Below are 26659 nucleotides of genomic sequence, written 5' to 3' on the forward strand. Positions count from 1 at the left end.
CACATCAGCGCCAGAGCTTGCACTTAGTCATCACGCAACACAGCGGCAACCCCCAAGGCAAAATGCGCTGGACCCACAGCAACTAGTAGTTGTTGGTGACTCTGTTGTCAGGGAAACAGGAAACATGCATTGTAAAAAGGATAGGTGGAACAGGACCAGGACGTCGGCCAGGGGCAAAGGTTGATGACAGTGTAGAGCGGTTATCATCTTTTAAGGGCACAAAAGGTGATAGAGTTGTATACGTTGGCACTAATGATATTAACAGTAGGAGACCGGCAGATTTACTTAACAAGTACAGGTCACTGTTGAAAAAAAGCCATGAATTAGGGTTGAATTTGAAAGTGTCTGCAATTCTGCCCAGGCACGATAAGAGGGCCTTGTCGATCAATTCGGTCCTGGAATGACTCTGGAAGGCTCAAGGGATACAATTTTTTTAAGCCTGGTCTGTACTTGTTAACAGGAGAGACCGCTTCTAGAGGGATGGGATACACTTAAATAGAAAGGGTGCTAGAATATTTGCTGATGCTATCGACGCAGTGTTAGGTGGGTCTGAAAACTGATAGCTTGGGGGGATACAAGGACTAATAGATTAACAGTAGCCACTGGCAGAGGTGAAAGTGATTATTGCACTGCTTCTATTGGAATGAGAAGCAGCCTGGAAAACAAGATGCAGATTATTTCAGAGACTACTGGGAGTCATTACAGTACAAGTAAACTCATGGGTTGTGTTAGGGTAGCTAGGAATAAGAACAGGTGCTACTTGCGTGTACATCAATGCTAGGAGTTTTGTAAATAAATTTGATGAATTTGAGGTATTGCTCAAAACATCAAAGGCAGATATTGTTGGGATATCAGAGACGTGATGTCACGCAGATATAAGGAATGCAGAACTGGAATTTGGGGAGTACAATGTGTATAGAATGGATAGACACGATAGGGAGGGAGGAGGGGTTATGCTATTAGTTAAGAAACACATAAAATCCAAGGAAGTGAAGCCAGTCGACATCGCAGTGTCGAGTCAGTTTTGTGTACATGGGATACATATAAATTAATATGATAGATATAAGCTGGTCTCTAACCAAGTTACAAAGGAGGTTAAGCATTGGGAGATCAAAATTGAGAGTAGGTGTGTGCTCTAGGCCTGTGCTCTAATGACTCTGATGAGTATAATAAGAAACTGTAGAGGGGATATCATCATTGTTCTATTTCTTGATGAATCCCCTCTATTCCTCTCTCTCTCTCTCTCTCTCTCTCTCTCTCTCTCTCTCTCTCTCTCTCTCAGGGTAATTCAGAAATTTTTTTTTTTTTTTTTGGCTGGTGCAGCATAAGCTTCAGGCTCCCTTGCACCATAATGCTAATGCTAATAATAATAATAATAATAATAATAATAATAATAATAATAGAGTGGGCCAATAAATCAGAGAGTCTTATAATGGGGGATTTTAATTTCCCAGATATTGACTGGAATTTGTGAGATGGACACTCACACACTAGCAAGGCTTTTGTGGATTTATTGGATGATTGTTTTCTACATCAGCATGTTCGGGAGGCAACTAGAGGGAGCAATACTCTTGATCTGATTACCACTAGTGATTCTTCATGCATTAAGAATCTGCAGATAAAGGAACCACTAGGTGGCAGTGATCAGAGTATACTGATGTGGGATTTACTTAAAGTTATAATTACCATCAGGGGTAAAGGAAAGGGTGTTTGCTTTCTAAAAGCGGTTACGATGGTCTGAGCCAGTATTTAAATTCTATACAGTGGGACCAACTACTGATGTTACCAACAGCAAATTCAAAATGGGAAGCATTCAAAGAACTTATCTTGGAAGCTGCTAGGCTTTACATACCAACTAAGAAATATTATTCAAGGTTTAGGCCTAAATGGATGTCAGATGGGACATATAGCAGAGAAGAAAAAGGCATGGGATACATATAAATTAATATGATAGATATAAGCTGGTCTGTAACCAAGTTACAAAGGAGGTTAGGCAGGCGAAGGCAGATTACGAGAAATCTTTGGCAAAGGATGCAAAGAAAAACAAGCAAAGAGTTCTTTACTTATATAAACTCTAGAAGGAAGGGTATGAATCAGTTTGGTCCACTTGGATCATCAACAGTTGAACCATCAATAGATGGTTCAACTGTTGATGATCCTGCTCAGGTAGCTAACAAACTAATTGAGTATTTTGCATCTGCATTCCCCCATGCGGAGTTATTCAGGGAGAGGAATGCAAGAGGTGAGTTAAACTCTGGCAGTGAACTAGATGATTTTGTAATTACTGAGGAAAGTGGAGGAGAAATTGTTGAAGATAAACATAAAAAAGGCACCTAGTGTGGATGGGATCTATCCCGTTATATTAAAGGAGGCAGCAGACGAAGTAAGCAAACCCTTAGCCATAATTATGAGAGCTTCCTCGGAATCAGGGGAGGTACCCATAGACTGGAGATGTGCAAATGTGACCCCAATTCACAAAGGAGGATCAAAGGCTGACACAAGTAGTTATAGACTCGTCAGTTTAACCTCTGTTCCAGGGAAATTAATGGAGGCACTGGTTAAAGAAGCACTGCAGGATTATCTAGACAAGACTTCAGTTATAGCTTAGATACAGCATGGGTTTGTTAAGGGAAAGTCTTGCCTGACCAATTTGATTGGATACTACGATGATATGGTCACAAAGGAACTGGATGTAGGGAATAACTTTGATATTATTTATTTGGATCTTAGAAAGGCGTTTGATACTGTTGCACATGGAAGACTGCTGCACAGATTGGAGCAGTGGGGTATTGGAGGCAAATTGTTGCTATGGATAAAGGGGTGGTTGGGTGGGAGAAGACAGAGTGTGGTAATCAATGAACACTGCTCATCGTGAACTAATGTTATTAGTGGAGTTCCTCAGAGTTCAGTGTTGGGTCCATTATTGTTTTCTGTATTTATAAATGATATTGATGATAGTAAATCAAGCTTAATGTCCAAGTTTGCATATGATACAACGGTTGGCAGTGTTGTTAAGAACACTACTGACGCTATGCTTCTGCAGCAGGAACTGGAAAGGTTGGGCAGATGGGCTGAGAGGTGGCAAATTAAATTTAACGTTGACAAATGTAAAGTATTGCATATGGGAAACAGCAACCTCAGAGCAACGTATCAACGCAGTGGTACTACACTGACAGTGGCAGAGAATGAAAAGGACCTGGGGGTAATTGTGCAGGCAGATATGAATTTCGCTTAGCAGTGCACACGGGCTGCAAGGGTAGCTCATGGTGTCTTGTCAATGATATACAGGAATTTTTCTAGCAGGGATATGGTGGTGATTATTCCATTGTATAAGGCAATGGTCAGGCCACACCTTGAGTACTGTATACAGGTCTGGAGGTCTCATTTCAAGAAGGATGTAGAGATGCTGGAAGGAGTACAGAGAAGCGCAACAAAATTAGTGAATGGAACAAAGGGTTGCTCTTACGAAGAAAGGCTTATTTTTTGCAAATTACAGTGTCTTGGGACTAGGCACCGGCGAGGTGATCTGATAGAGGTGTATATAGGCTTGGATCGTTTGAGCATGCTCAATGCAGATGGGATTCTTCCTCTTGCTCATAACAATCACCTGAGAGGGCATAAATTCAGATTGTGGAAAGACAGATGTTGGATAGATATGCGTAAATTTGCCTTTTTCCAGCGGATATTTGTTTGGTGGAACAGACTTTCATCCCTTGTTGTGGAAGTTGATAGCTTAAATAAATTTAAGGCTCAGCTGGACAGGCATTTCGAACGAACGGAGGGGTGAAATGGAAGTGTTTTTTTTTTTTTTTTTCTTTAGTTGATGCTGCATAAGCTTGCTTTCTTACATCATATGCCTCTACTAATGCTAATGCTAATATACAGGGTGTTTCAGTTAAACGTTTCAGAACTTCTAAGAGGGGTAGGGTACATCCTGACAACTCGAAATCATATAGCAATGTGGGGTCGGAAATGCTTTCCTGAAGCGGTGTTGTACACAGAAGCACCATAAAAAGAAAAGAGACCGTAAGTGAGAAATCGTTTTAATAATACATGAAAAGAAGCAAAAGGTACATGGATTAAAGTAAGTGTTCGAAGTTTCTTCCACGGGCTACAATGCACGCCTCACATCTCCGACGCATGGACATCCGAACATTCTGGAATACTCCAGGCGAATTTCGAATTTCTTCGGCAGCTACTGCGATTCTTGCAACCAGCTCCTCAGCATTGTCAACAGGGGTGTCATAAACTAGCGATTTCATATGACCCCAGAAATAAAAATCAAGACATGATAGGTCGGGTGACCGAGCAGGCTAACGCACGGGACCACCACATCCGATCCACTGTTGACCAAATGTGACATCCAGGTAGTTACGAACATCTCCGCTATAATGGGCAGGGGCTCCATCGTGTTGGAACCACATTGTCTGTTGCGTCGATGCAGAAATCTGTTCATCTCTCAAAAGTTGTGGCAATACTTGCTGCAGAAAGATCAAGTAGATAGGTCCGGTTAGACGACACGGTAACAGGTAAGGTCCGATGAGGTGATCTCCCATAATACCGGCCCATACATTGACCGAAAATCGAATCTGTGCTGCACGACGTCGTATTGCATGCGGGTTCTCGACCGCCCAGATATGGTCGTTATGCGTGTTGAAAATTCCTTCCCTTGTGAAGGATGCCTCATCGGAAAACAACACTTCAGCAGGAAAAAGGGGATTTGTAGCACATTTTCCAAGGTACCACTGTGCGAAAGCAATACGAGGTGCATAATCCTCCGGTTGCTGTGTCTGGACACGCTGCCTGGAGTATTCCAGAATGTTCGGATGTCCATGCGTCGGAGATGTGAGGCGTGCATTGTAGCCCGTGGAAGAAACTTGGAACACTTACTTTAATCCATGTACCTTTTGCTTCTTTTCATTTATTATTAAAACGATTTCTCACTTACGGTCTCTTTTCTTTATGGTGCTTCTGTGTACAACACCGCTTCAGGAAAGAATTTCCGACCCTACATTGCTATATGATTTCGAGTTGTCAGGATGTACCCTACCCCTCTTAGAAGTTCTGAAACGTTTAACTGAAACACCCTGTAGTGGTGTCTCCGTAGCCAGGTGAGCAGGAGCAGCAGTGCGTAGCACACGCTTCTTGAATAGACCGGGGTTCGAGCCCGTGAACACCAAATACGGAGGATGCGGAATGGTCAGGGAATGATCACCGCATATCCCTGGAACAATATGACCCTAGTTGCTAATGCTTCTAAAAATCGAATAACAAACAAACAAACAAACAGCTAATATAGTCATATACTGAGGAGCAATATCCCAATTTGTCTGAAATGTAAAATAGTGAACCAATGTATACTACTCACCATGACTTATGGAAGTGAAACTTGGGCACTCACCAAAAGAATGGAAAAGATGCTGAGTACAACACAGCAAAGAATGGAATGAATTTGTATTGGGAACCAGACTGTTAGATAAGCAGAGAAACACATGGATTAGGCAGCACACTCAAGTAAAGGAAATTCTTATCAAAACTAAAAAACTAAAATGGTCTTTGGCAGGACACTTAGCAGCCTTCGTCAGTAACACATTTAACCATTGGCAGTAACACATTTAACCATTGGCAGTAACACATTTAACATTTGAATTGAACAGGACTTCTGGAAAACCTGAAACAGTGACTTTTTTTACATATGTTTAGAAAATATTGTAAATGCACACTCACAGCCAAATTAAGTGATATTGAAAGGCATTGTCATAAAAACGAATCAAAAGAAGGCCTTGAAGACATGATGACAGGTGGACTAAGAGAATAACAGAATGGTACCAAGAGGAGCTAAAGAAAACCTGGAAGACAACGACGGAGGTGGACAGATGAAATTCATGAGTTTGTGGGTAGTAAATGGATGACCATTGCACAAAACAGAAGGAACTGGAAAGCTGCTGAAGAGGCCTTCATCCTGCAGTGGATTGAGTATGGATGATGATGATGATGACTATTCGAATTTCAAGAATTGATTTGTGGTAACGTTTCTTACCATAACTGAACTCAATGAATGCATTGCAGAATTCTTATCAAGTGTGTTTTTAAGTCATTCACTCCAAATAGCAGTGTTCCATGCTGTTGATGAGCGTCTGCCACAAAACAGATTTTCTTATTGTTCTCACACTCACCGCTTCAACAGGCTAAATATCAGAATCTTTATAGTTTAATGAGAGTTCCTGATTTAATCACTGATAAAGCATCAAGTGCAGTTATTTTATAAAGTTTGTTATTCTACAACAAGTAAGTTGTAAACAAAACATGTAAGAAAATTTTTACTAATCTGTCTGTTGCCTTATAATTTATTTTTTGAATGTAAAAAAAGAATAAAAGCACACAAAGTGGCTATTCTAAAAGGAAGAGAATAAAAAGAGTCCAAAGAAGCACTAGAAAAAGAATCTTTCAAGTGTGAATAAAATCAGCCAAGTATTTTGCTGTTATTCTTCGGTATACATCTGATATCAGCCATCAAGAACAAATCGAGGGTTTAGTGTCAGACAACATTAACAACAAAATCATTTTGTATAAACGTTTTTGTAATTAACCAAGAAAAAGTCATTTGACATTTTCTTGGTTTACTGGAAATGTGCTTATTAGCATTAGCATTATTTGAGGCATATGATGCAAGAAAGCAAGCTTATACAGCATCAGCAAAAAAAAAAAAAAAAAAAACACCTTCCCGTTTAGCCCATCCGGTCAGTCCAAATGTTTGTCTAGTTCAGCCTTAAATTTATTTAAGCTATCAACTTCTACAAAAACAAATGGAAGTCTGTTCCAGCAATAAACAACCCTCCTGGCTAAAGGCAAACTTCCACACGTCTATTCTTCCTGTCTTTCCTCAAAACCTCCCAACGTGGGTACATGTACGTGGTGAGGGGACCTCCCAGTGATGCTGCTGGACTTCAAGATTCGCATCACTGGGATCTAATGCCCATACCTTGGTTCCAGGGTTACATCATTGGAATCTGGCGTGTGCAGCTGTGTGCCGCAACCCGTGGAAATTCGGAAAAGGGGATGCTGGTGGTTGAGGGGCCCAACCTTAATACACCACTTTGGCCCCTGCTTCTACACAACGGGTGATCCCAGACCGGCCCAACTGGGATCAATCGGCGGGTGGTTCTTACTGCTAGTGGTCAACTGCGTTCCAATAAGTCTCCCTCCCTTTGGTCCTGGGACAGGATGAAGGCTTATTGGAAACGTGGGTATGATGCTCCTAAGCGAACTTGGCATCCCATTTGTGTATGCAGTACCTGCTAGTTCATGAGTGGGCGTCCCCTACAAGGGGACGCCCACTCGTGAACGTCCCCTTGTAGGGCTCCGTGGTGGGTGAGGAACTTAGGGCATCGGAAATTTTTATCTTACTCCTATGAGTAATATAAGTTCAACTTCTTCTGGGGCCCCAAATGGGCCCCTACCTAACTGATCATCAGATGATAATGACACCAATCCAGTTTTAACTGAATTGATGAACCAGAACTGAGGAGAAATCGCTATCTTTTACACTTCTTTTCTTCTGTCTCCATTCCACCGGAGAGCAGTCGACTGCGAAAATGTCACTCTTCTTTATCCAGACATTATTAGAAGGGATGGCAGGATCACCTAAATCCATAAAATGTCTGCGTTCTGCAGATATTTTACTCGAAGCATCAAATACATTGCATGCTGAAAAAATTTTGAAAGCTACATCCATAGGGGTAATACCCATCATCGTAACCCCCCATAAAACTCTAAACTCGTCACGAGGTGTCATATCAGAGTGGGATCTTCTTCACATTTCTGAAGAAGAGATCTGCTCTGAATTAAAAGAAAAAGGAGTGACAGCTGTCAAGCAAATATCCATGCAAAAAGATGGGAATCTCGTCCCTACCCGAGTACTCGTCCTAACATTTAACACCCCTTGGCCTCCAAGTTCCATCAAGGCTGGGTTCTTAAACTGCCCAGTGAGGACGTCCCAAACCCACTGAGGTGTTTTAAATGTCAAAAGTATGGCCACTCACAAACAACTTGTCGTGATAACCCAGCCTGTATTTGATGTGGTGCTAAAGATCACGAGAGCAAAGGATATCTAGCTCCTAAGCCTAATTGCACTAACTTCCAAGGAGAGCACCCTGCATACTCTCGAGCATGCCAGCGGTGGAAGGACAAAAAAGAGATTCAAAAATTAAAATTGGAGCTAAACATCTCCTACTCAGAGGCCAGAATATGCATTTAACCAATAAATAGCGGGAAGCCTAAATTTCTGGTAAGAATACCATCCGGACCCAAACCGATATACAGCATTATATAGCATTAGCATTGGCACATGATGCAAGAAAGCAAGCTTATATAGCATCAGCCAAAAGATAAAAAAAAAACCTTATTTCACCCATCCACTCATTCCAAATGTTTTTCAAGTTCTGCCTTGAATCTATTTAAGTCATTAACTTCTATAACAACAGATGAAAGTTTCTTCCAGCAATCAACCACCCGCTGGCTAAAGGCAAATTTCCGCACATCTATCCTACAACCGTCTTTCCTCAATATGAATTTATGCCCTCTCAGGCAATTATTCTGAGCAAGAGGAACAATCTGCATTGAGCAATCCCATCCGCATTGAGCATGCTCAAACCATTTAAGGCTTTATACACCATAATCAAATCACCTGGCAGGTGCCTAGTCTCCAGACACTGTAATTTTCAAAATTTAAGCCTTTCTTCGTAAGAGCAATCCTTTGTTCAATTCACTAATCTTGTTGCCCTTCACTGTACTCGTTCCAACAGCTCTACATCCTTCTTAAAATGAGGTCTTCAGACCTGTACTCAATACTCAAGGTGAGGCCTGACCATTGCCTTATACAAGTGGATAATCACCTCCTTATTATCCCTGCTAGAAAAATTCCTGTATATCATTGACATGACACCATCAACTACTCATGCAGACTGTCTGCACTGCTCAGAAAACTTCATATCTGCCTGCACAATAACCCCCAGATCCTTTTCATTCTCTACAACTATCAGTGTGGTACCAGAGAGTTGATATGTTACTCTGGGATTACTGCTTCCCATATGTAGTACTTTACATTTGTCAATGTTAAACTTCATTTGCCACCTCTCAGCCCATTTCCTCAACTTTCCTAGATCCTGTTGCAGCGGTGTACTGTAATTCGTGTCATTAACAACTCTGCCAACCTTCGTATCATCTGCAAACTTCGACATTAAGCCTGATATTCCCTCATCAATATCATTTATACAAGGGGATAATCACCACCTTGTCCCTTCTAGAAAAATTCGTGTATATCATTGACAAGACATCATGAGCTGTGCTGAGCAGTGCGACGGTCTACTCTTGCAGACCGTCTGCACTGCTCAGAAAACTTCATATCTTCCTGCACAATTAACCCCAGATCCTTTTCGTTCTCTACCACTGTCAGTGTGGTACCACAGAGTTGATACGTTATCTGGGATTACTGCTTCCCATATGTAGTGCTTTACATTTGTCAATGTTAAACTTCATTTGCCCATCTGTTCTCAGCCCATCTGTTCAACTTTCCTAATCCTGTTGCAGCGGTGTACTGTCATTAGTGTCATTAACAACCCTGCCAAGTTTCGTAACATCTGCAAACTTCGACATTAAACCTGATATACCATCATCAATATCATTTATAAATACAGAAAACAACATGGGACCCAACTCTGAACACTGAGGGACTCTAGTAAAAAATTAGTCCACGAAGAGCAGTGTCCATTGATTACCACACTCTGTCTTGTCCCACTCAACCTTCCCTTTATCCATAGCGGCAATTTGCCTCCTATGCCACACTGCTCCAATTTATACAGCAGTCTTCCCTGAGGAACAGTATCAAAGACTTTACAAGATACAATATCAAAGTTATTCTTTGCATCCAGTTTCTTTGTGACTACATCATAGTATTCAATCAAATTAGTCAGACAGGACTTCCCCTCAACAAATCCATGCTGTGTCCGAGCTATAACTGAAGTCTTGTCTAGATGATATTGCAATTCTTCTTTAACCAGTGGCTCCATTAATTTCCCTGGTACAAAAGTTAAACTAACAGGTCTGTAATTACCTGTGTCTCCCTTTGATCCTCCTTTGTGGATTGGGGTCACATTTGCACATCTCCAGTCCATGGGTACCTCCCATGAGTCCAGGGAAGCTCTCATAATTATTGCTAGGGGTTTGCTTACTTCCTTTGCCACCTTTAATATAACTGGATAGATTCTGTCCACCCCAGGTGCCTTTTTTGTGTTTATCCTCAAGAATTTCTCCTCTCTTTACTCTCAGTTATTACAAGATTATCTAGCTTACTGCCAGAGTTAAATACGCCTCTGGCATTCATGGCCTCCCTGAATAACTCCACATGTGTGAATGTCGATGCAAAATATTGATTTAGTTTGTTAGCTACATGAGCAGGATCATCAACTGTTGAACCATCAATATCAAGTGGACCAATCTGATTCACCCACTTCCTTCTAGAGTTTACAAAGAACTCTTTGTAAACTGTAGAAGGAAGTAAAGAACTCTTTGCTGTTTTCTTTGCATCCTTTGGCAAAAATTTCTTATAATCTGCCTTCGCCTGCCTAACCTCCTTTGTAATTTGGTTACAGACAAGTGTATATCTCATAGGCTTCTGTGTCACATGTTAATTTATATGTATTCCATGCAATTTTCTTCTCTGTCACATGTCTAATTAGTTCATCTAATGTCCATTTAGGCCTAAATCTTGAGCAATATTTATTTGTTAGTATGAAAAGTCTAGTAGCTTCCATGATTAATTCTTTGAATGCTTTCCATTTTGAATTTGCTGTTGGTAATATCTTCAGTTCGTTCCACTGTGCAGAATTTAAATACTGTCTCAGACCACCGTAGTCACCTTTACGAAAGCAAAAACCCTTTCCCTTACCCTTGATGATAGTTACCTCTTTGAGCAAATACCACTTAAGCACACTGTGATCACCTAGTGGTTCCTTTATCTGAAGGTTCTTGGTACATGAAGAATCACTACTGATAATCAGATCAACAGTATTACTCCCTCTAGTTGCCTCCCGAACATGCTGCTGTAGAAAACAATCATCCAATAAATCCACAAAAGCCTTGCTAGTGTGTGAGTGACCAAACCACAAATTCCAGTCAATGTGCGGGAAATTAAAACCCCTCATTATAAGACACTCTAATTTATTGGCCCACGCTATTTCTCTGCACAATTGCTCATTATACTCATCAGTTTCATTAGGCCTATAACACGTACCTACTCTCATTTTTCCATTCCCAGTGATTATGTTACACCAAACAGACTCAACATTGCATTGTCCACCCACATCAATTGGATGCACTCCTTAGATTTTATGTGTTTCTTAACTAACAACATTCCTGTCCTGTCTATCCTTTCTGTACACATTGTACTCCCCAAATTCTAGTTCTGCACTGCTTATGTCTGTGTGACACCATGTCTCTGATGTCCCAACAATACTGCCTTTGATGTCTTGACTAGCACTTCAAGCTCATCGAATTTATTAACTATATTCCTAGCATTGGTGTACATGCAAGTATAGATGCACGTGTTTCTACTCTTTAGTTACCCTAACACGGCTGATGTATTTACTTGTTCCACTATGACTTCCAGGATTCCTGAAAGTTCCAGCCTCGCTTTCCAAGCTGCTGCTCAATTGCATTTCAATGAAAGTAGGGCAAGAATCACTTTTACCTCTGCCAGCGGCTACTGTTAATCTATTAGTCCGAGATAACTGTTCCCCCAGTAGACTCTTTCACTCCCATTGCTCCCTATTTATTGAGTTCACACAAGCCCCATACAAAAATTAAAAAAAAAAAAAAAAAAATGAACTATAACCCGTATAACTTATATCTCTTTCGGCCTGACCCACTTTCTAGCGTTTCTCCGCCCCCCCCCCCCCCAGTTTTTTTTTAGGTCCTAGCCACTGAAATCTCAGGAAATTAGCTGGCAGGACCTGCCAGAGTAAATAGTAAATTTCTAAAATACTGGTGTACCTGGTCTGCCTCCACGAGGTATAGTGTGGGCAACGGTGGGTCTCATTTGAGACCCAACGGCTAAAAGCCCGGATGAACAACGGTATAAAACATTATACACCACAATATCCATACACTTTTAAACCTCTGGCCTCTACAGTGTTCTATATCACACCACAATGTATATTACGCGGAGATGGGGGAAAATCCTGGTGCCGTTAGACCCTAAACACACTATACACTATACACTATAAAGCCCATCCGGAAATCGCAGTCAGCTGCACTCCCATCTCGGTAACTCCCAGTGCTCCAGCATTACCAACAGCGAGCACTAAATTAACATCACAAAAAACTGAACTGCTCACTTCAGGGCAAGAAATAATGGATGTTGAAACCAAGGAGGTACATGATGAGTCAGTCTTGGAACCCTTTGCAGAGTAAGAAATGAACACAGGACAGCATCCATACTTCCCCAGGAAAGATAAATCCATGACTGACAAAATTAAGCCCTCAGCACCTCAAAAGCCGCCTGATGGACCCACCAAGCCCAAATAATGACTAAATGCCTACAGTGGAATAGCCGTGGATTCCGGAAAAATACTGATGAACATCACGGCGGTCCTGCAATAGCACAAACCATCTTGCTTTTGCATACAGGAGATTTATTTAAAGGCAAATGATGACACCACCATGCATTGCATTACCATCATTCGTAAGGATAGAATTGTGGATGGTTCTGGTCAGGGAGGAGTCACAATCCTTGTCAGCAACCAGATCCCATTTGAGACTTTGCAGCTTAAAACTAGTATTGAGGCTGTAGTAATTTGCCTTACAGTGGGGTTGTTATTAACTGTCTGGTCTGTTTATTTGCCATCAGGGATTGACATCCCACAGAAAGACTATGATGATCTTATCATGCAATTGCCTTCCCCTTGTTTAATTCTTGGCAATTTCAATGGACATAACACTCTGTGGGGTAGTGCTAACATCAGTGGAAGGGGATGAGTCATAGAACATATAGTCATAGAGCATATGGGTTCTTGAGGTTGTCACAGACATTCTATATGTCTGTGACAACCTCAGGACAATAATAAAAAATACAGGAAGGGTATCCTCGTCGAACTGAAAATGTAAAACTGTGCTTTGTTAATAATCTGATTTATCTTTTTTTCTCATGTGTATCTCTTTTGTAAATATGTTTTGTTAACCCCTGGCACCACCATGCCGTGATGGGACTAATTGTTTGTCTATCATTGCTGCAATTAAAGATTCTATTCTATTCTATTCTCTCAGATATGCCAGACAAGCTGTACTTGCTACCTGGGAGTCTAAAACGTTGATGGAACTGATATTCGGGTGACACTCAAGTCAAGTGGACCCAATTTCGGCAAAGTCCAGACAGTCTGCGACAGCCAAATCCTCTGCTTGCACATTCACGATGGTGTGACTGTTAGTAATCCTGGGTATAACCCCCCGTGCTCAAACACACTGTGGGTGACCACCCACGTGTGAACCAACGTAAGCAGGGGTGGAGGTGTGGTGCCCACACCACACGGAAGAATGCCACCCCTCTGTGTTACCAGGCAATAGTAGGTGGTAGATGACTCACATCAACTGCTGCAATACCGCCACTTTGCTTATTGGAGGCTTGAAGTGGTGGAACCCATGTTTAGTCTCTAGAGCTAAGTTCGGGTCAACCCTTCCCTATCATGGTGAGATCCAATATTCCTTACATTTTGAGGGTACAGCTCTAAAACGGTGTTCACAGGCTAGTTAGTACACCGGATCGAACCAATTGGTAACTAAAACTTATATAGATGCATCAAGACCTCTCTCCAGGACCGGCGAGTTGTCGTGTTCACTCCCCACTGCAGTGTCTCCAGACCAGTCTTCAGGGGATGCCCTCAGGGATCTGTCCTGGGGCATCTCCTCTGGAATCTGGTGCTGGATGATTTCTTGAACACCAAACTCAACAATGTACAGACCCAGGCCTATGCAGATGACCTGGTCTTTTCTGCCAATAACAGAGCCCAACTAGAAGCAACTGCCAACCAGGCCATCTCCACCATTGAAGCTTGGGCAGAGTATAACAACCTAAAGATCTCCCCAGAGAAAACCAATTCGATCCTACTAAAAGGTACCCTTGATTTGAGAAGACCACCCCAAATCAAGGTCAATGGTGTTCTGCCCTGCAGGATCATCTTGACAAGAATTCAGTTATAGCCCAGACACAGCACGGTTTTGTTAAGGGAAGGTCTTGCCTGACCAATTTGATTGGATACTATGATGTAGTCACAAAGGAATAGGATGCAGGGAATAACTTTGATATTATATATTTGGATCTTAGAAAGGCTTTTGATACAGTTGCACATGGAAAACTGCTGCACAATTTGGAGCAGTGTGGCATTGGTGGCAAATTGTTTCTATGGATAAAGGGATGGTTGAGTGGCAGAAGACAGAGAGTGGTAATTAATGGACACTGTTCATTGTGGACTAATGTTATTAGTGGAGTCCCTCAGAATTCAGTATTTGGTCCATTGTTGTTTTCTGTATTTATAAATAATATTTATGATGGTACATTAAGGTTAATGTCCAAGTCTGCAGACGATACAACGGTTGGCAGGGTTGTTACTGACGCTATGCTGCTGCTGCAACAGGATCTGTAAAGGTTGAGCAGATGGGCTGAGAGGTGGCAAATGAAGTTTAACATTGACAAATGTAAAATACTACATATCGGAAACAGCAACGTATCAACTCTGTGGTAGTACACTGACAGTGGTAGAGAATGAAAAGGACCTGGGGGTAATTGTGCAGGCAGATATGAAGTTCTCTGAGCAGTGCAGACGGGCTGCAAGAGTAGCTCATGGTGTCTTATCAATGATATACAGGAATTTTTCTACCAGAGATAGGGAGGTGATTATTCCCCTGTATAAGGCAATGGTCAGGCCGCACCTTGAGTGCTGTATACAGGTCTGGAGGCCTCATTTCAAGAAGCATTTAGAGCTGCTGGAACGAGTACAGAGAAGGGCAACAAGGTTAGTGAATGGAACGAAGGGTTGCTCTTACGAAGATTTGATTTTGGTTTCATTGGCGCAAAAAGCTCTTACGAAGAAAGGCTTAAGTTATGCAAATTACAGTGTCTGGAGACTAGGCACCTGCGAGGTGATCTGATAGAGGTGTACAAAGCCTTGAATGGTTTCAACATGCTCAATGCTGATGGGATACTGCCTCTTGCTCAGAATAATCGCCTGAGAGGGCATAAATTCAAACTGAGGAAAGACAGACGTAGAATAGATGTGCGGAAATTTGCCTTTAGCCAGCGGGTGGTTGGTTTGTGGAACAGACTTCCATCCCTTGTTGTGGGATGTTGTGAGATTCCATCCCTAAATAAATTTAAGGCTCAGCTGGATAAGGATTTCGAACGAACGGATGGGTGAAGTGGAAGGGTTTTTTATTTTTTGGCTGATGCTGCATAAGTTTGCTTTCTTGCATCATATGCCTATGCTAATGCTAATGCTAAATGATGCAATGACCTTTTTTGGGACACTTCACTGTCTATTGGTGCTCTTTTCAGCAAAACATTAACAAAGAGATGGTCAGTTTTCCAAAAATAAGCGATGGGTGTTTCTGCGAAACCTCTCTGTGAAATGAGTTTCAAATGCAAAATGTGAAGGCTTCAAGGTATCAAGTTGGTGATTTCTATGATGCCCTTTGGAAATAGCTGAAACATCAGAAGATATCTAAGCAACAAGTGAAGCTGAATCACTAGCTAACTAGATTACAGAATACAAGTTTCTTGTTTCATTGGTATTTTGGCATGATTTGTTGTTTTAAGTAAATTTTTTTAGTAAAGAACTGAAAAGTGATTATGCAGATCTTGCTACAGCTCTTTCTTCATTTAAAAATCTTCTGCTCTGGATGTCCAAGTATAGAGAGACATCCAGAATTTTGCACAAGAAGATTGCAAAAAAGAAAGAGACACTAAAATTATGAGCCTGCTGATGAACCTATAACAAATCAGAAGGAAGCTTACGAGGTAAACTGCTTTAATCAAATCGTAGACAAGGCTTGTCTCCGATTTGATTAAAGAACGATTTAAGAAAACATGCTGCAGATTTAAAAATTGCACTTTCAGATGCCAAAATCATTGAGGTGAATTAATTAATCAGTGAATTGGTGAAGTCTGTGAAGGTAGCAGATATTGATGGCCATATGCCAGTGGAGCAAATGGAAGCACTGAAATCACTTCTTCCAGAATTGTGCTTCAAAAATCCTTTAAATATTTAAAAATTTCTCGCAACTGATGAAAGAGCCACTGGATTTATGAATTTATTGATATCGCTAAGAATATTTTTAATGATTCCAGTGACTGAAATGTCAGGGAAAAGCTTTTCCCGATTAAAGTTAATTAAAACATATCTGAGGTTGACAACGTGTCAGGAGAGATTCAACAGCCTTGCAATTCTCCTTCCATTAAAAGAGAAGCAAGGAATTTAAATTTTAATAATAAAGTCTTCAAAGATTTTGTTGATAAAAAAATATATATTTTTTTATTAGTTTTCTTTATAGTATCATAATGTCTGGTTAATTGTTAACAAACTGAAATAATATAAAAATAATAAAGAATTATTAATACTTTTAGCTTTTTATTATTTCAAAATGAAAATTGGGGTGTTAATATTCAAATTTTCAAGGGGCCCCACCAGCATGCTCCAATCGGGTTCCACATTTGCTAAGGCCAGCACTGCAGCAGCACTTTCAATTTTTAAATTAATAATGGTTTTGCCTTCTTGGTGATGTAATTCAATTAAAAATGATTAATATCATTTTTAATTGAATAACTTTAGAAATAACTATGTTACCATGAGTGTATGCCTCTTCTCCATTGGAGCAAGAAAGCAAGCAAAATGCCATAAAAGTGAAACCGTAATGATTACCTTAGAGGGTTTTTTTTTTTTCTGTTAAGTTTTAGTTGTGTATTATTTTTATTTTATTTATATATTTAATAAGTATATAGCCAGTGGGTTGTTGATTGCTGGAACAAATTTCATCTGTTGTGGAAGTCAACTTAAATAAATTCATGGCTGAACTAAACTAACTTTTGTAGTGAATGTATGAATGAAACAAAGATTTTTTTTTTTTTTTTTTTTTTTTGACCAATGCTATATAAGCTTGCTTTCTTGCATTATATGCCGCTACTAATGCTAATGCTAATAAAGCCCTTAATATCTTTTAGAGGGCCTTATATCTTAGCAACACATTTGTAGGGATGTATTTTATAATATTACCCATTAAAAATTAAAAATGGTAAAGGGACAAAAAATTATATTCTTTTCTTGTTCTTCCCCATTTAGATATGGAATCTTTCTTACTACAGTTTTTGCCGAGTGTAACAAGCTATTGCCATATTTGATGGAAAGGTAAGAAAGTATCTTTCTCCCTCTTGTTGATTAATTTTGAGTGAGTTGTTGCCATTATGTGTGTGTTATTTTATTTTTATTCAGTTTTTATAAATTAAGGCTTGATTGTTAAGTTTTGTTTGTATATTTGGAATAATATGTGTACAGCAAAAAAATCAGGGATGCATTTTAGGGTCGAAAATAAGGAAAACATTCATTCCCATAATCGCGTGATTAAAAGTAGTAGTAGTAGTAGTAATAGAGGCTTGTGAAGCAAGAAAGCAAGCATATGTAGCATTAGCAAATGAAAAAAAAAAAAAAAAACAAAAAAGAAAAAAAAAAACAATTTCATATCCATTCACATAATGTCCAGTTCTCCTTGAATTAATTTAAAGTATCAACTTACACGGCTTCCGTAGTCGAGTGGTCAGGGGCGGGAGTGCAGTAGCACATGCTCTTTGAGTAGACTGGCGTTCAAGCCCCTGACTGCTGAATACGGTCGATCTGCCAACCCGCACTGGACCAGCGTGGCAGATTATGGTCCCTCAGCATGAATTGTTGAGGAGGCTTCTATCCTGCACTGGGTTGATAATGGCTGCACTTTATTATTATTTTTTTATTTATCAACTTACACAATGGCAGATGGAAGTTTGTTCCAGCAATTAACCACTATCTAAATTAATCACCCACTGGCTAAAGCCAAATTTCTGCACATCTATTCTACAACTATCTTTCATCGATTTGAATTTATGCCCCCTCAGATTCGTAGTTTAACCAAGCAGATGAGTCCCATCAGAATTCAGCATGCTCAACCCATTCAAGGTCTTATACACCTCAATGAGATCACCTTGCAGGTGCTTAGTTTCCAGCTGCTGCAATTTGCAGAACTTAAGCCTTTCTTTGGGTGGTACTACACTCAGGGAAGTGGAAAGTGAAAAAGACCTGGGGGGGGGGTAATTGTGCAGCCAAATATGAAGTTCGCTGAACAGTGCAGACGGTCTGCCATGGCAGGTCATTGAATCTTGTCAATGATATATAGGAATTTTGGTAGCAGGGACAAGGAGGTGATAACCCCGTTATACAAGGCAATGGTCAGGCCACACCTAGAGTACTGTGTACAGGGCTGGAGGCCTCATTTTTGGAAAGATGTTGAGTTGCTAGAACGAGTACAAAGAAGAGCAACAAGATTGGCGAAGGGAACAAAGGGGTGCTCTTTCCAAGAAAGGCTTAAGTTCTGCAAATTTCAGCACCTGGAGAGTAGGCACCTGCGAGGTAATCTGATTGAGGCCTTGAATGTGTTGAGCAAGCTGAGTGCTGATGGGATTCTTCGTCTTGCTCAGACTAAGAATCTGAGCGGGCACAGTTTAAAATTCAGGAAAGATAGTTGTAGAATTGATGTGTGGAAATTTGCCTTTAGCCAGCGGGTAGTTGATTGGTGGAACAGGCTTCCATCTTTTGTTGCGGAAGCTAATAGCCTAAATAAATTTAAGGCTGAGCTGAACAGGCATTTGGAACGAATGGCGGGATGAAATGGGAGGTTTTTTTTATTGGCTGATACTGCATAAGCTTGCTTTCTTGTATTGTAGGCCTCTACTAATGTTAAAGGATGCTCTCATAATCATGGCTAAAGGTTCACTTACTTCCTTTGCCGCTTCCTTTAACATAACTGGATTGATCCCATCCACCCTTTGCCTTTCTTATGTTTAACGTCAACAATAAATGCCGTGTTTGGAAGTAAACATATGTAAAATTTTTCAAAACATTTGTATCCTGATGGATGTAGGCTTTGGCTCAGTGTAACAACGATTATCATTATGTTTGAATGTCTGAAAATTCTTCAGTGGTTTTAATAGGCAGCTTCATCTCATTGCTGGAGTTCATCAAGATCCTAATGTTTCTTGCATGCAGGAAACTTATTAAATGACTCTACAGAAAGTAATCCATTGGATTCATGTTCATTGACTGAAGTATCAAACAACATTTGCAGTACACTGGTCAAGTCCACAGCAAGTGATAGACAGTATTCAGCTTATTGGCTGAAATGACTGAGTGCTTCTCGTGCACAGAATTTGCTGAAATTCTAGTTAAACATTCCATCTATTACATCTAATACGACATCCCTCAGGCCTACCTTGATGATCTCATTAGGCAGTTGCCTTCCCCCTTTCTATTACTAAGAAATTTTAAGGAACACAATGCTCGGCGAGGTAGTGCAAATATCAATTAAAGGGGTCGGACTATTGAGCGTATCCTGAAAATCAATGACCTGGCTCTTCTAAATGTGGGAGCTTACACCTTTTTCCACATGCCTACTTGTACATTTATTGCGATTGACCTCCCTCTCTCTCTCTCTCTCTCTCTCTCTCTCTCTCTCTCTCTCTCTCTCTCTCTCTCTCTCTGAAAGAAAAGAAAAGAAAGCAGCAAGAAAAGTTCAAAACAAGGCATGGGGGTATATTCATTATTATCTCACCACAGATAAACTAATGGCTTTCAAACATGCCCACATGAAAGTATGTTACGTTAGATGTCACAGTCAAAAGGAATCCTGGATCCACTTCACTTGTTCCATTGCCCAGACAGTGTCACCTAAACTCATCTGGGACCAAGTCCAGAAAATGAAGGGCAGATATACATTGCATACCACCTTGATCCTAGAATATCAATTAATGAATGTGGAATTGCAGACCCAACTGCATTTGCTAACAAATGTCTCTCCTAGGGGAGAGGCATTTGCCGAAATGTCTTATCCCTACGAGTTTCTGGCCCTCAAACAAAAAACTGAAAAACAGCATTTGAAGTTATCTTCAAATAACTGAGAGGCATATAACCAGCCTTTCACAGAAAATTAAATGAAAGCAGCACTATCTCTACCCCAGGCGAGTGCTGTTGGGCCAGATGATATCCATTATGAGCAGAGGTGTATTGCTAAAAAAAATAGTACCGGAACGCTCATTCTCCAGAAGACTATATGATAACGCCACATCGACTGTACAGTAACTTCAGACACGAGGTTCATAGAGTAACCAGTTCTAGTGTTCATGATATACTGTGATATGTGCGAACACTGCATTTTGATTCGCTCATGGCGAATCAAAATGCAGCGTTCTCATATATCACAGTATATCTCATTCGCTGGATCTCTTTATCTAACACATTGTACTTTAGTAAGAATTGTTCAAGTTTCATTGAAAAATTTATATATTTGTTTTTAAATAAATCTATTAATTTTAAAGATTACTATTAATATATATTTTTAGTAGCAATGGGCAAAATAGATATTTCTCCCTCCCCTTTGATTATGTCGTTGTTTCTTAATATTAGGTGTATAAATTTAATAATTTTCTATTATTACATTTAGAAAAAAGTATCGGAATGTCGTTCCGGTGCGTTCTGGCACGAATACACCACTGATTATGTGATGATCAAACATCTTTCCTCCGAATCTATTGATCGGCTTCTCTCTCTGTACAACAGAATATACATTGAAGACCAGTTTCCAGACTCCTGGCATAAAGCAATCATTCTTGTCTTTGCTAAGCCAGAAAAGGATCCCAAAATTCCCAATAATTATTGTCCCATTTCTCTCACAAGCTACCTGTGTATAATCCTGAAAAGTATGGCCAATGCCCACCTTGTGTGGTATCTAGAAACAAATGACCTTCTTTCCAGGGTACAATGTGGCTTCTGAAGGAACAGATCAACACTCGAACTTTTAGTAAGAATGGAAACATCTATCCAGAATGCTTTCCATAAATGTGAGCACCTGGTGTTTATTTTCTTTGATATAGAAAAAGCACATGACACTGTTTGAAATTTTGGAATTCTAAAAGATATCCATAATTTTTGTCTTAGGAGTCATATAGCCCTTTTATTAAACATTTTTTATTTAACCACTCATTCCAAGTTTGTGTGGGTCCGTTCAGTCTCAATCTTTTTTTCCGAGAGGAGGGAGCCCCCCAAGTTTCAGTGCTAAGTGTTCATTTTTTAACTTTAATAGCAAAAGTTACACTTTTGCTATTAAAGTTAATTCTATTGCTGAACAACTTCCTCCAACTGTAAACAGTGCCCTCTTCATTGGTGATTTTAGTTTCTTTTTGCAGTCATGCAACATGAAGGTTATTGAAAGGTAATTGCAGCATGCCATTGACCATGTTAATTATTGGGCAATGGCTAATGGTTTCAGGTTTTTGCCTAAGAAGACCGTCTGTCTGTTGGAACCTTCACCCCGAACCAGAACTCACACTTGGACAAAACATCATTCCGGTAGTACTCAAGACTAAATTCTTGAGATTTATATTTGATAATAAGTTGACATTTCTACCACATATTGTGGTAGAAAATGTCAAGTTTATTATCAATTGTGGACAAAGTGCACAAGGGATTGAACCTCCTACGAGCCATTTTGTCCAATAATTAGAGAGCAATCCGCTGCACTTTACTCTGAGTTCTAAATTACTCTCACTGCTCTCAAAAACCAATTGATGCTTACCCAGAAGACTTGGACAATAATCTCTCTGCTGAGCTTCAGCAGTTTCACGTATATGTGTGCGCCATAAGTTCAGTGCAACAAAAAGTGTAAAAACTAGATTAAACATGCTAAACGTTATAAAATAGTTGTAGAAGACAAAATTGATTGTGTGTTTCCAAATATAGTTATTGTCTTGTGTAATTTTTAAAATTAATGGTTGCAAATATTGCACAGCTGACATTTATTTTCTCAACTAAAGCACATTGAAAATCCCAAGAGAACAGCTATGTGACAAGACAGATTGGATGCCTTGTGTCTGCTAAGTATAGAAGCAGATTTGTTATGCGAAATTAGTTTTGAGGGCTTGATCAAAGACTTTGCAATTAAAAAGTCTAGAAGAAAACATTTTAAAAAGTAAATAAATATAAACCTATAGGAATATCTTTGCTTATATTTTTTAATGCTATTTAGTGTTTTTGTTACATTAAAAAAAACAAAAGTTCTCATTTAATATAGTTGTGGTCTTGCCTGGAAGAAAACTGAAAATGGGTTATAAATTTTCAAACTCTTATTTCACGTTCAGCACTTATTGAGCTTAATGTCTTGTAAGTTAAGCAATGGAGAGACCGAGGGGGCACCGTTGTTAGATTGTGCTTAGGGCATCACCTGGCCTTAATCCGGCACTGGGTCAGGCCACACCTTGACTACTGCGTACAGGTCTCGATTCCTCATTTTAGGAAAGATGTAGTGTTGCTAGAACAAGCACAGAGAAGGACAACAAGATTGGTGAGAAGAATAAAGGAGTGCTGAAGTCCTGCAAGTTGCAGCATCTGGAAACTAGGCACCTGCATGGTGATCTGATTGAAGTGTATAAGGCCTTGAATGGTTTGAGCAAGCTCAATGCTGATGGGATACTTCCACTTGCTCAGATTAAGAATCTGAGGGGGGGGGGAATATATTCAAGTTGAGGAAACACAGTCTTATAGTTATTGTTATACGTAGTCTTATAGTTATTGTTATGCTGGTTATTTTTATTTTTAATTTAGATAAATAGTTTTGTAGATTACTACTTAATATACGTAAAACCGTTATTTTATTCGAATCTTGCAGCCATTGTTGTTGTATAGAGTAGTAGGAATTCAAATTTTTAATTGTGGTAACTAGGCAGCTCTAACGTAAAATTATATAGCCTAATATGCATCACTGCATTTTAGGATCGTATTAGATACCCTAGTATTGACAATTAATTAATTAAATTTATTGATCTTATTAATTTAAAATATCATGCCCCAGACCAGAGCAGCAAAGCAACGGGCACAAAGTGACAGGAGTGCTGGGACTCAGGGGAGAACTGAGGGGGGGCAATTCTTCAACGCGCGTCACAGCCTAAAAAAATGTTCAACTTGTGAAATGTTTGGCGAACTCTCTGGAACAGAACATGATATAGCCAAGAAGGATGTCTTTGTGTGTGTGTGTGTGTCAGGTGCAGAGAGTGTCTAGAAATTAGGCATCAACTCAGCGTTCTACTGGGTATCTATGAGAGCTTGAGGTGTAGGGTAGATGCTCTCGAAGAAATTAATATGAGGAGCCCGTCAAGCTCTCAGCTAACTAACTCAACGCCAGAGCTCACTCCTGCGCATCAGGCAACACAGCGGCGATCTCCAAGGCAAAATGCGCTGGTCTCAAAGGAACTATTTATTGTTGGTGACTCTATTTTCAGGGAGACGAGGAATATATTGTGTAAAAAGGATAGATGGAACAGGACCAGTGCATGTCTGCCAGGGGGAAAAGTTGATGACGTTGTAAAGCATATATCATCTTTTAAGGGCACAAAAGGTGATATTGTTGTACACGTTGGCACCAATGACATCAAGAGTAGGAGATCTGCAGATTTACTTAACAAGTACAGGTCAATGTTGCAAAAAATCGGAAGTCAGGGATAAATATGCCCAGACACGATAGGAGGGAATACATGATGAGAGCCTTGGCAATCAATTCGGCCCTGGAAAGACTGTGCAAGGCCCAAGGGGTAGAATTTTTTTCAGCGTGTTCTGTGCTTGTTAACAGGAAAGACTGCTTCTACAGGGATGGGATACACTTAAATAGAAAGGGTGCAAGAATATTTGCTGATGCTATCGAGGCAGTGTTAGGTGGGTCGGAAAACTGCTAGCTTGGGGGGAGTGGATTCACAGACCGAAAGGTTAAAAGTAGCCGCAGGCAGAGGTGAAGGTGATTCTTGCACAACTTCTATTAGAATAAGTAGCGACCTGGAGCGAGGGGTGCTGGGGGTTTCAGGGACTGATGGCAGTCATCGTGAAACAGGTGGGTATATGGGATGTGTTAGGGTAACTAATAATAAGGATAGGTACATGTATACTTGCATGTATACCAATGTTAGAAGTATAGTGAATAAATTTGATGAATTTCAAGTGTTGGTCAAGACATCAAAGGCGGATACTATTGAGATAGCAGAGATGAGGTGTCACACAGATATAAGGAATGCAGAACTGGAATTTGGGGAGTACAATGTGTACAGAAAGGATATACAGGATAGGAAGGGAGGAGATGTTATGCTGTTAATTAAGAAAAACATAAAATCAAAAGATGTGCATCCAGTTGATATAGATGAACAGTGCACTGCTGAGTCAGTTTGGTGTGACATAAGCACTGCGAAAGCAAAAATAAGAATAGGAGTGCGTTATAGGCCTAATGACTCGAATGAGTACAATGAACAATTGTACAGAGAAATAGAATGGGCTAGTAAATCAGAATGTCGTATAATGAGGGGTTTTAACTTCCCAGATATTCACTGGAACTTGTGGGTTGGTTACTGTGATTGTTTTCTGCAGCAGCATGTTCGAGAGGAAACCAGAGAGGGTAATATTCTTAATCTGGTTATCAGCAGTGATCATTTGTGTGTTAAGAATTTACAGATAAAGGAACCACTAGGTGGCAGTGATCACAGTGTTTTGATGTGGGATTTACTTAAAGATATAATTACAATTATAATTTGCTTCCGTAAAAGTGAGTACAGTGGTCTCAGACAGTTTTTAAATTTTGTACAGTGGGATCAACAGACGATGTTACCAACAGTAAATTCTAAGTGGGAAGCATTCAAGGAATTAATCGTGGATGCTACTAAAAGTTTCATACCTGTCAAGAAATATTGTTCAATGTTTAGGCCTACATGGTTATCAAATGAACTAATGAGAATCTTTAAAAAAAGAAGAAAAATGCTTGGGATACATATAAATTATCAAGCGACTCAGAAGCCTATGGCAGATAGAAGCTAGTCTGTAATCCGGTCACAAACGAGAGTTAGGCAAGTGAAAGCAGATTACGAGAAATCTTTGGCAAAATATGCTAAGAAAAACAGCAGGGATTTCTTTACTTATATAAACTGTAAAAGGAAGGGGATGAATCTGATTAGTCCATTTGATATCGATGGTTCGACTGTTGATGATCCTGCTCAGATATCAAACAAATTGAATGAGTATTTGGCATCTACATTCACACATGAGGAGTTATTAATGTTTGAAAATGGCAGAAGGTTATCCAATTGTAGCAGGGTGCTTAATGATTTTACAATAACTGAGAGCAAAGTGGAGGAGAAATTGTTGAAGTTAAACATAAGAAAGGCACCTGGGGTGCATGGGATCTATCTAATTATATTAAAGGAGGCGGCAAAACAACTAAGCACACCCTTTGCCATAATTATGAGAGCATCCTTGGACTCAGGGGAGTTCCCCACGGACTGGAAAAGTGCAAATGTATCCCCAAATCACAAAGGGGGATCGAAGGGTGACACGAGTAATGACAGACCAGTTAGTTTAACTTCTGTTCCGGGTAAAATAATGGAGTAACTGGTTAAAGATGCATTGCAGGATCATCTAGAGAAGACTGCAGCAATAATGCATGGGTTTGTTAAGGGAAAGTCATGTCTGACAAATTGATAGGATGTTATGATGTAGTTACAATGGAACTGGATGCAAAAAATAATTTTGATATCATATATTTGGATTTCAGGAAAGCTTTTGACACTGTTGCGCATGGAAGGCTATTAACTATATAGTATCGGTGTAAATACACCATAGTTAACCCATAAACTTGAGCTACGTATGTAGCGTAGGGCATCATTTTAATTGTATCTCATTACATACGTACACTACTCTGCATACGTAGCTCAAGTTTATGGGTTAACTGTGGTGTGTTTACAGCGCTACTATATAGTTAATTATCAAAACCCATAAGGATTATGCCTTGTGCATTTCAATTTCAAAATACTTTACCTCCACACCCTTTGGCATCTCTCATATTGTTGATATAACTTCGCAACTTGATAGCTTGTTGTATTACCTGGGTACCTGCTCGCCTACTGAAGACGCCGAACGGACTTTGCTACGATACATCTTCGTCGGGTATTGTTTTGAAAAGAGGGAAGATTTTCTGGAGACCGTAAGTTTTGACATTAAATTTATTTCTTTGCTGACCCTGGTAAAGCTTACAGGGTGGGATTAAGTGCCTGCGGTACCCTTGTTGTGGTTTTTTTTTTTTTTTTCTTCTCTCTTTCCAAGATGAATTTTTACATACGTGAAAGAACTCTGGAATTTACTCTGGACACAGAATATGAACCGAGGCAGGTGATAGAGGGATTAGCAAAATGCGTGAGCCTGTCGAGACTACAGGGGTTCACTTTGTTGCCTCTGAGGAAGTATCAAGTAGTATGTAAGGACTATGTGACCAGGGACACACTGCTCAGAGGGTT

General features: G+C 40.0%; 1 protein-coding gene across 1 annotated transcript in view; it reads left to right on the forward strand.

The window, feature by feature from the left end:
* Daao2 (D-amino acid oxidase 2) overlaps nt 1-26659 on the forward strand; it is a 547438-nt gene that overhangs the window by 240397 nt on the left and 280382 nt on the right. Inside the window, exon 5 of the mRNA XM_090380937.1 lies at nt 17382-17447. Within this exon, the coding sequence (XP_090237063.1) occupies nt 17382-17447 (66 nt within the window). The remainder of the gene's footprint in view (nt 1-17381; nt 17448-26659) is intronic.

This window comes from Mastigoproctus giganteus, chromosome 9, assembly GCF_048544385.1.
Source record: "Mastigoproctus giganteus isolate SK-2022 chromosome 9, ASM4854438v1, whole genome shotgun sequence".
NCBI lineage: Eukaryota > Metazoa > Arthropoda > Arachnida > Uropygi > Thelyphonidae > Mastigoproctus > Mastigoproctus giganteus.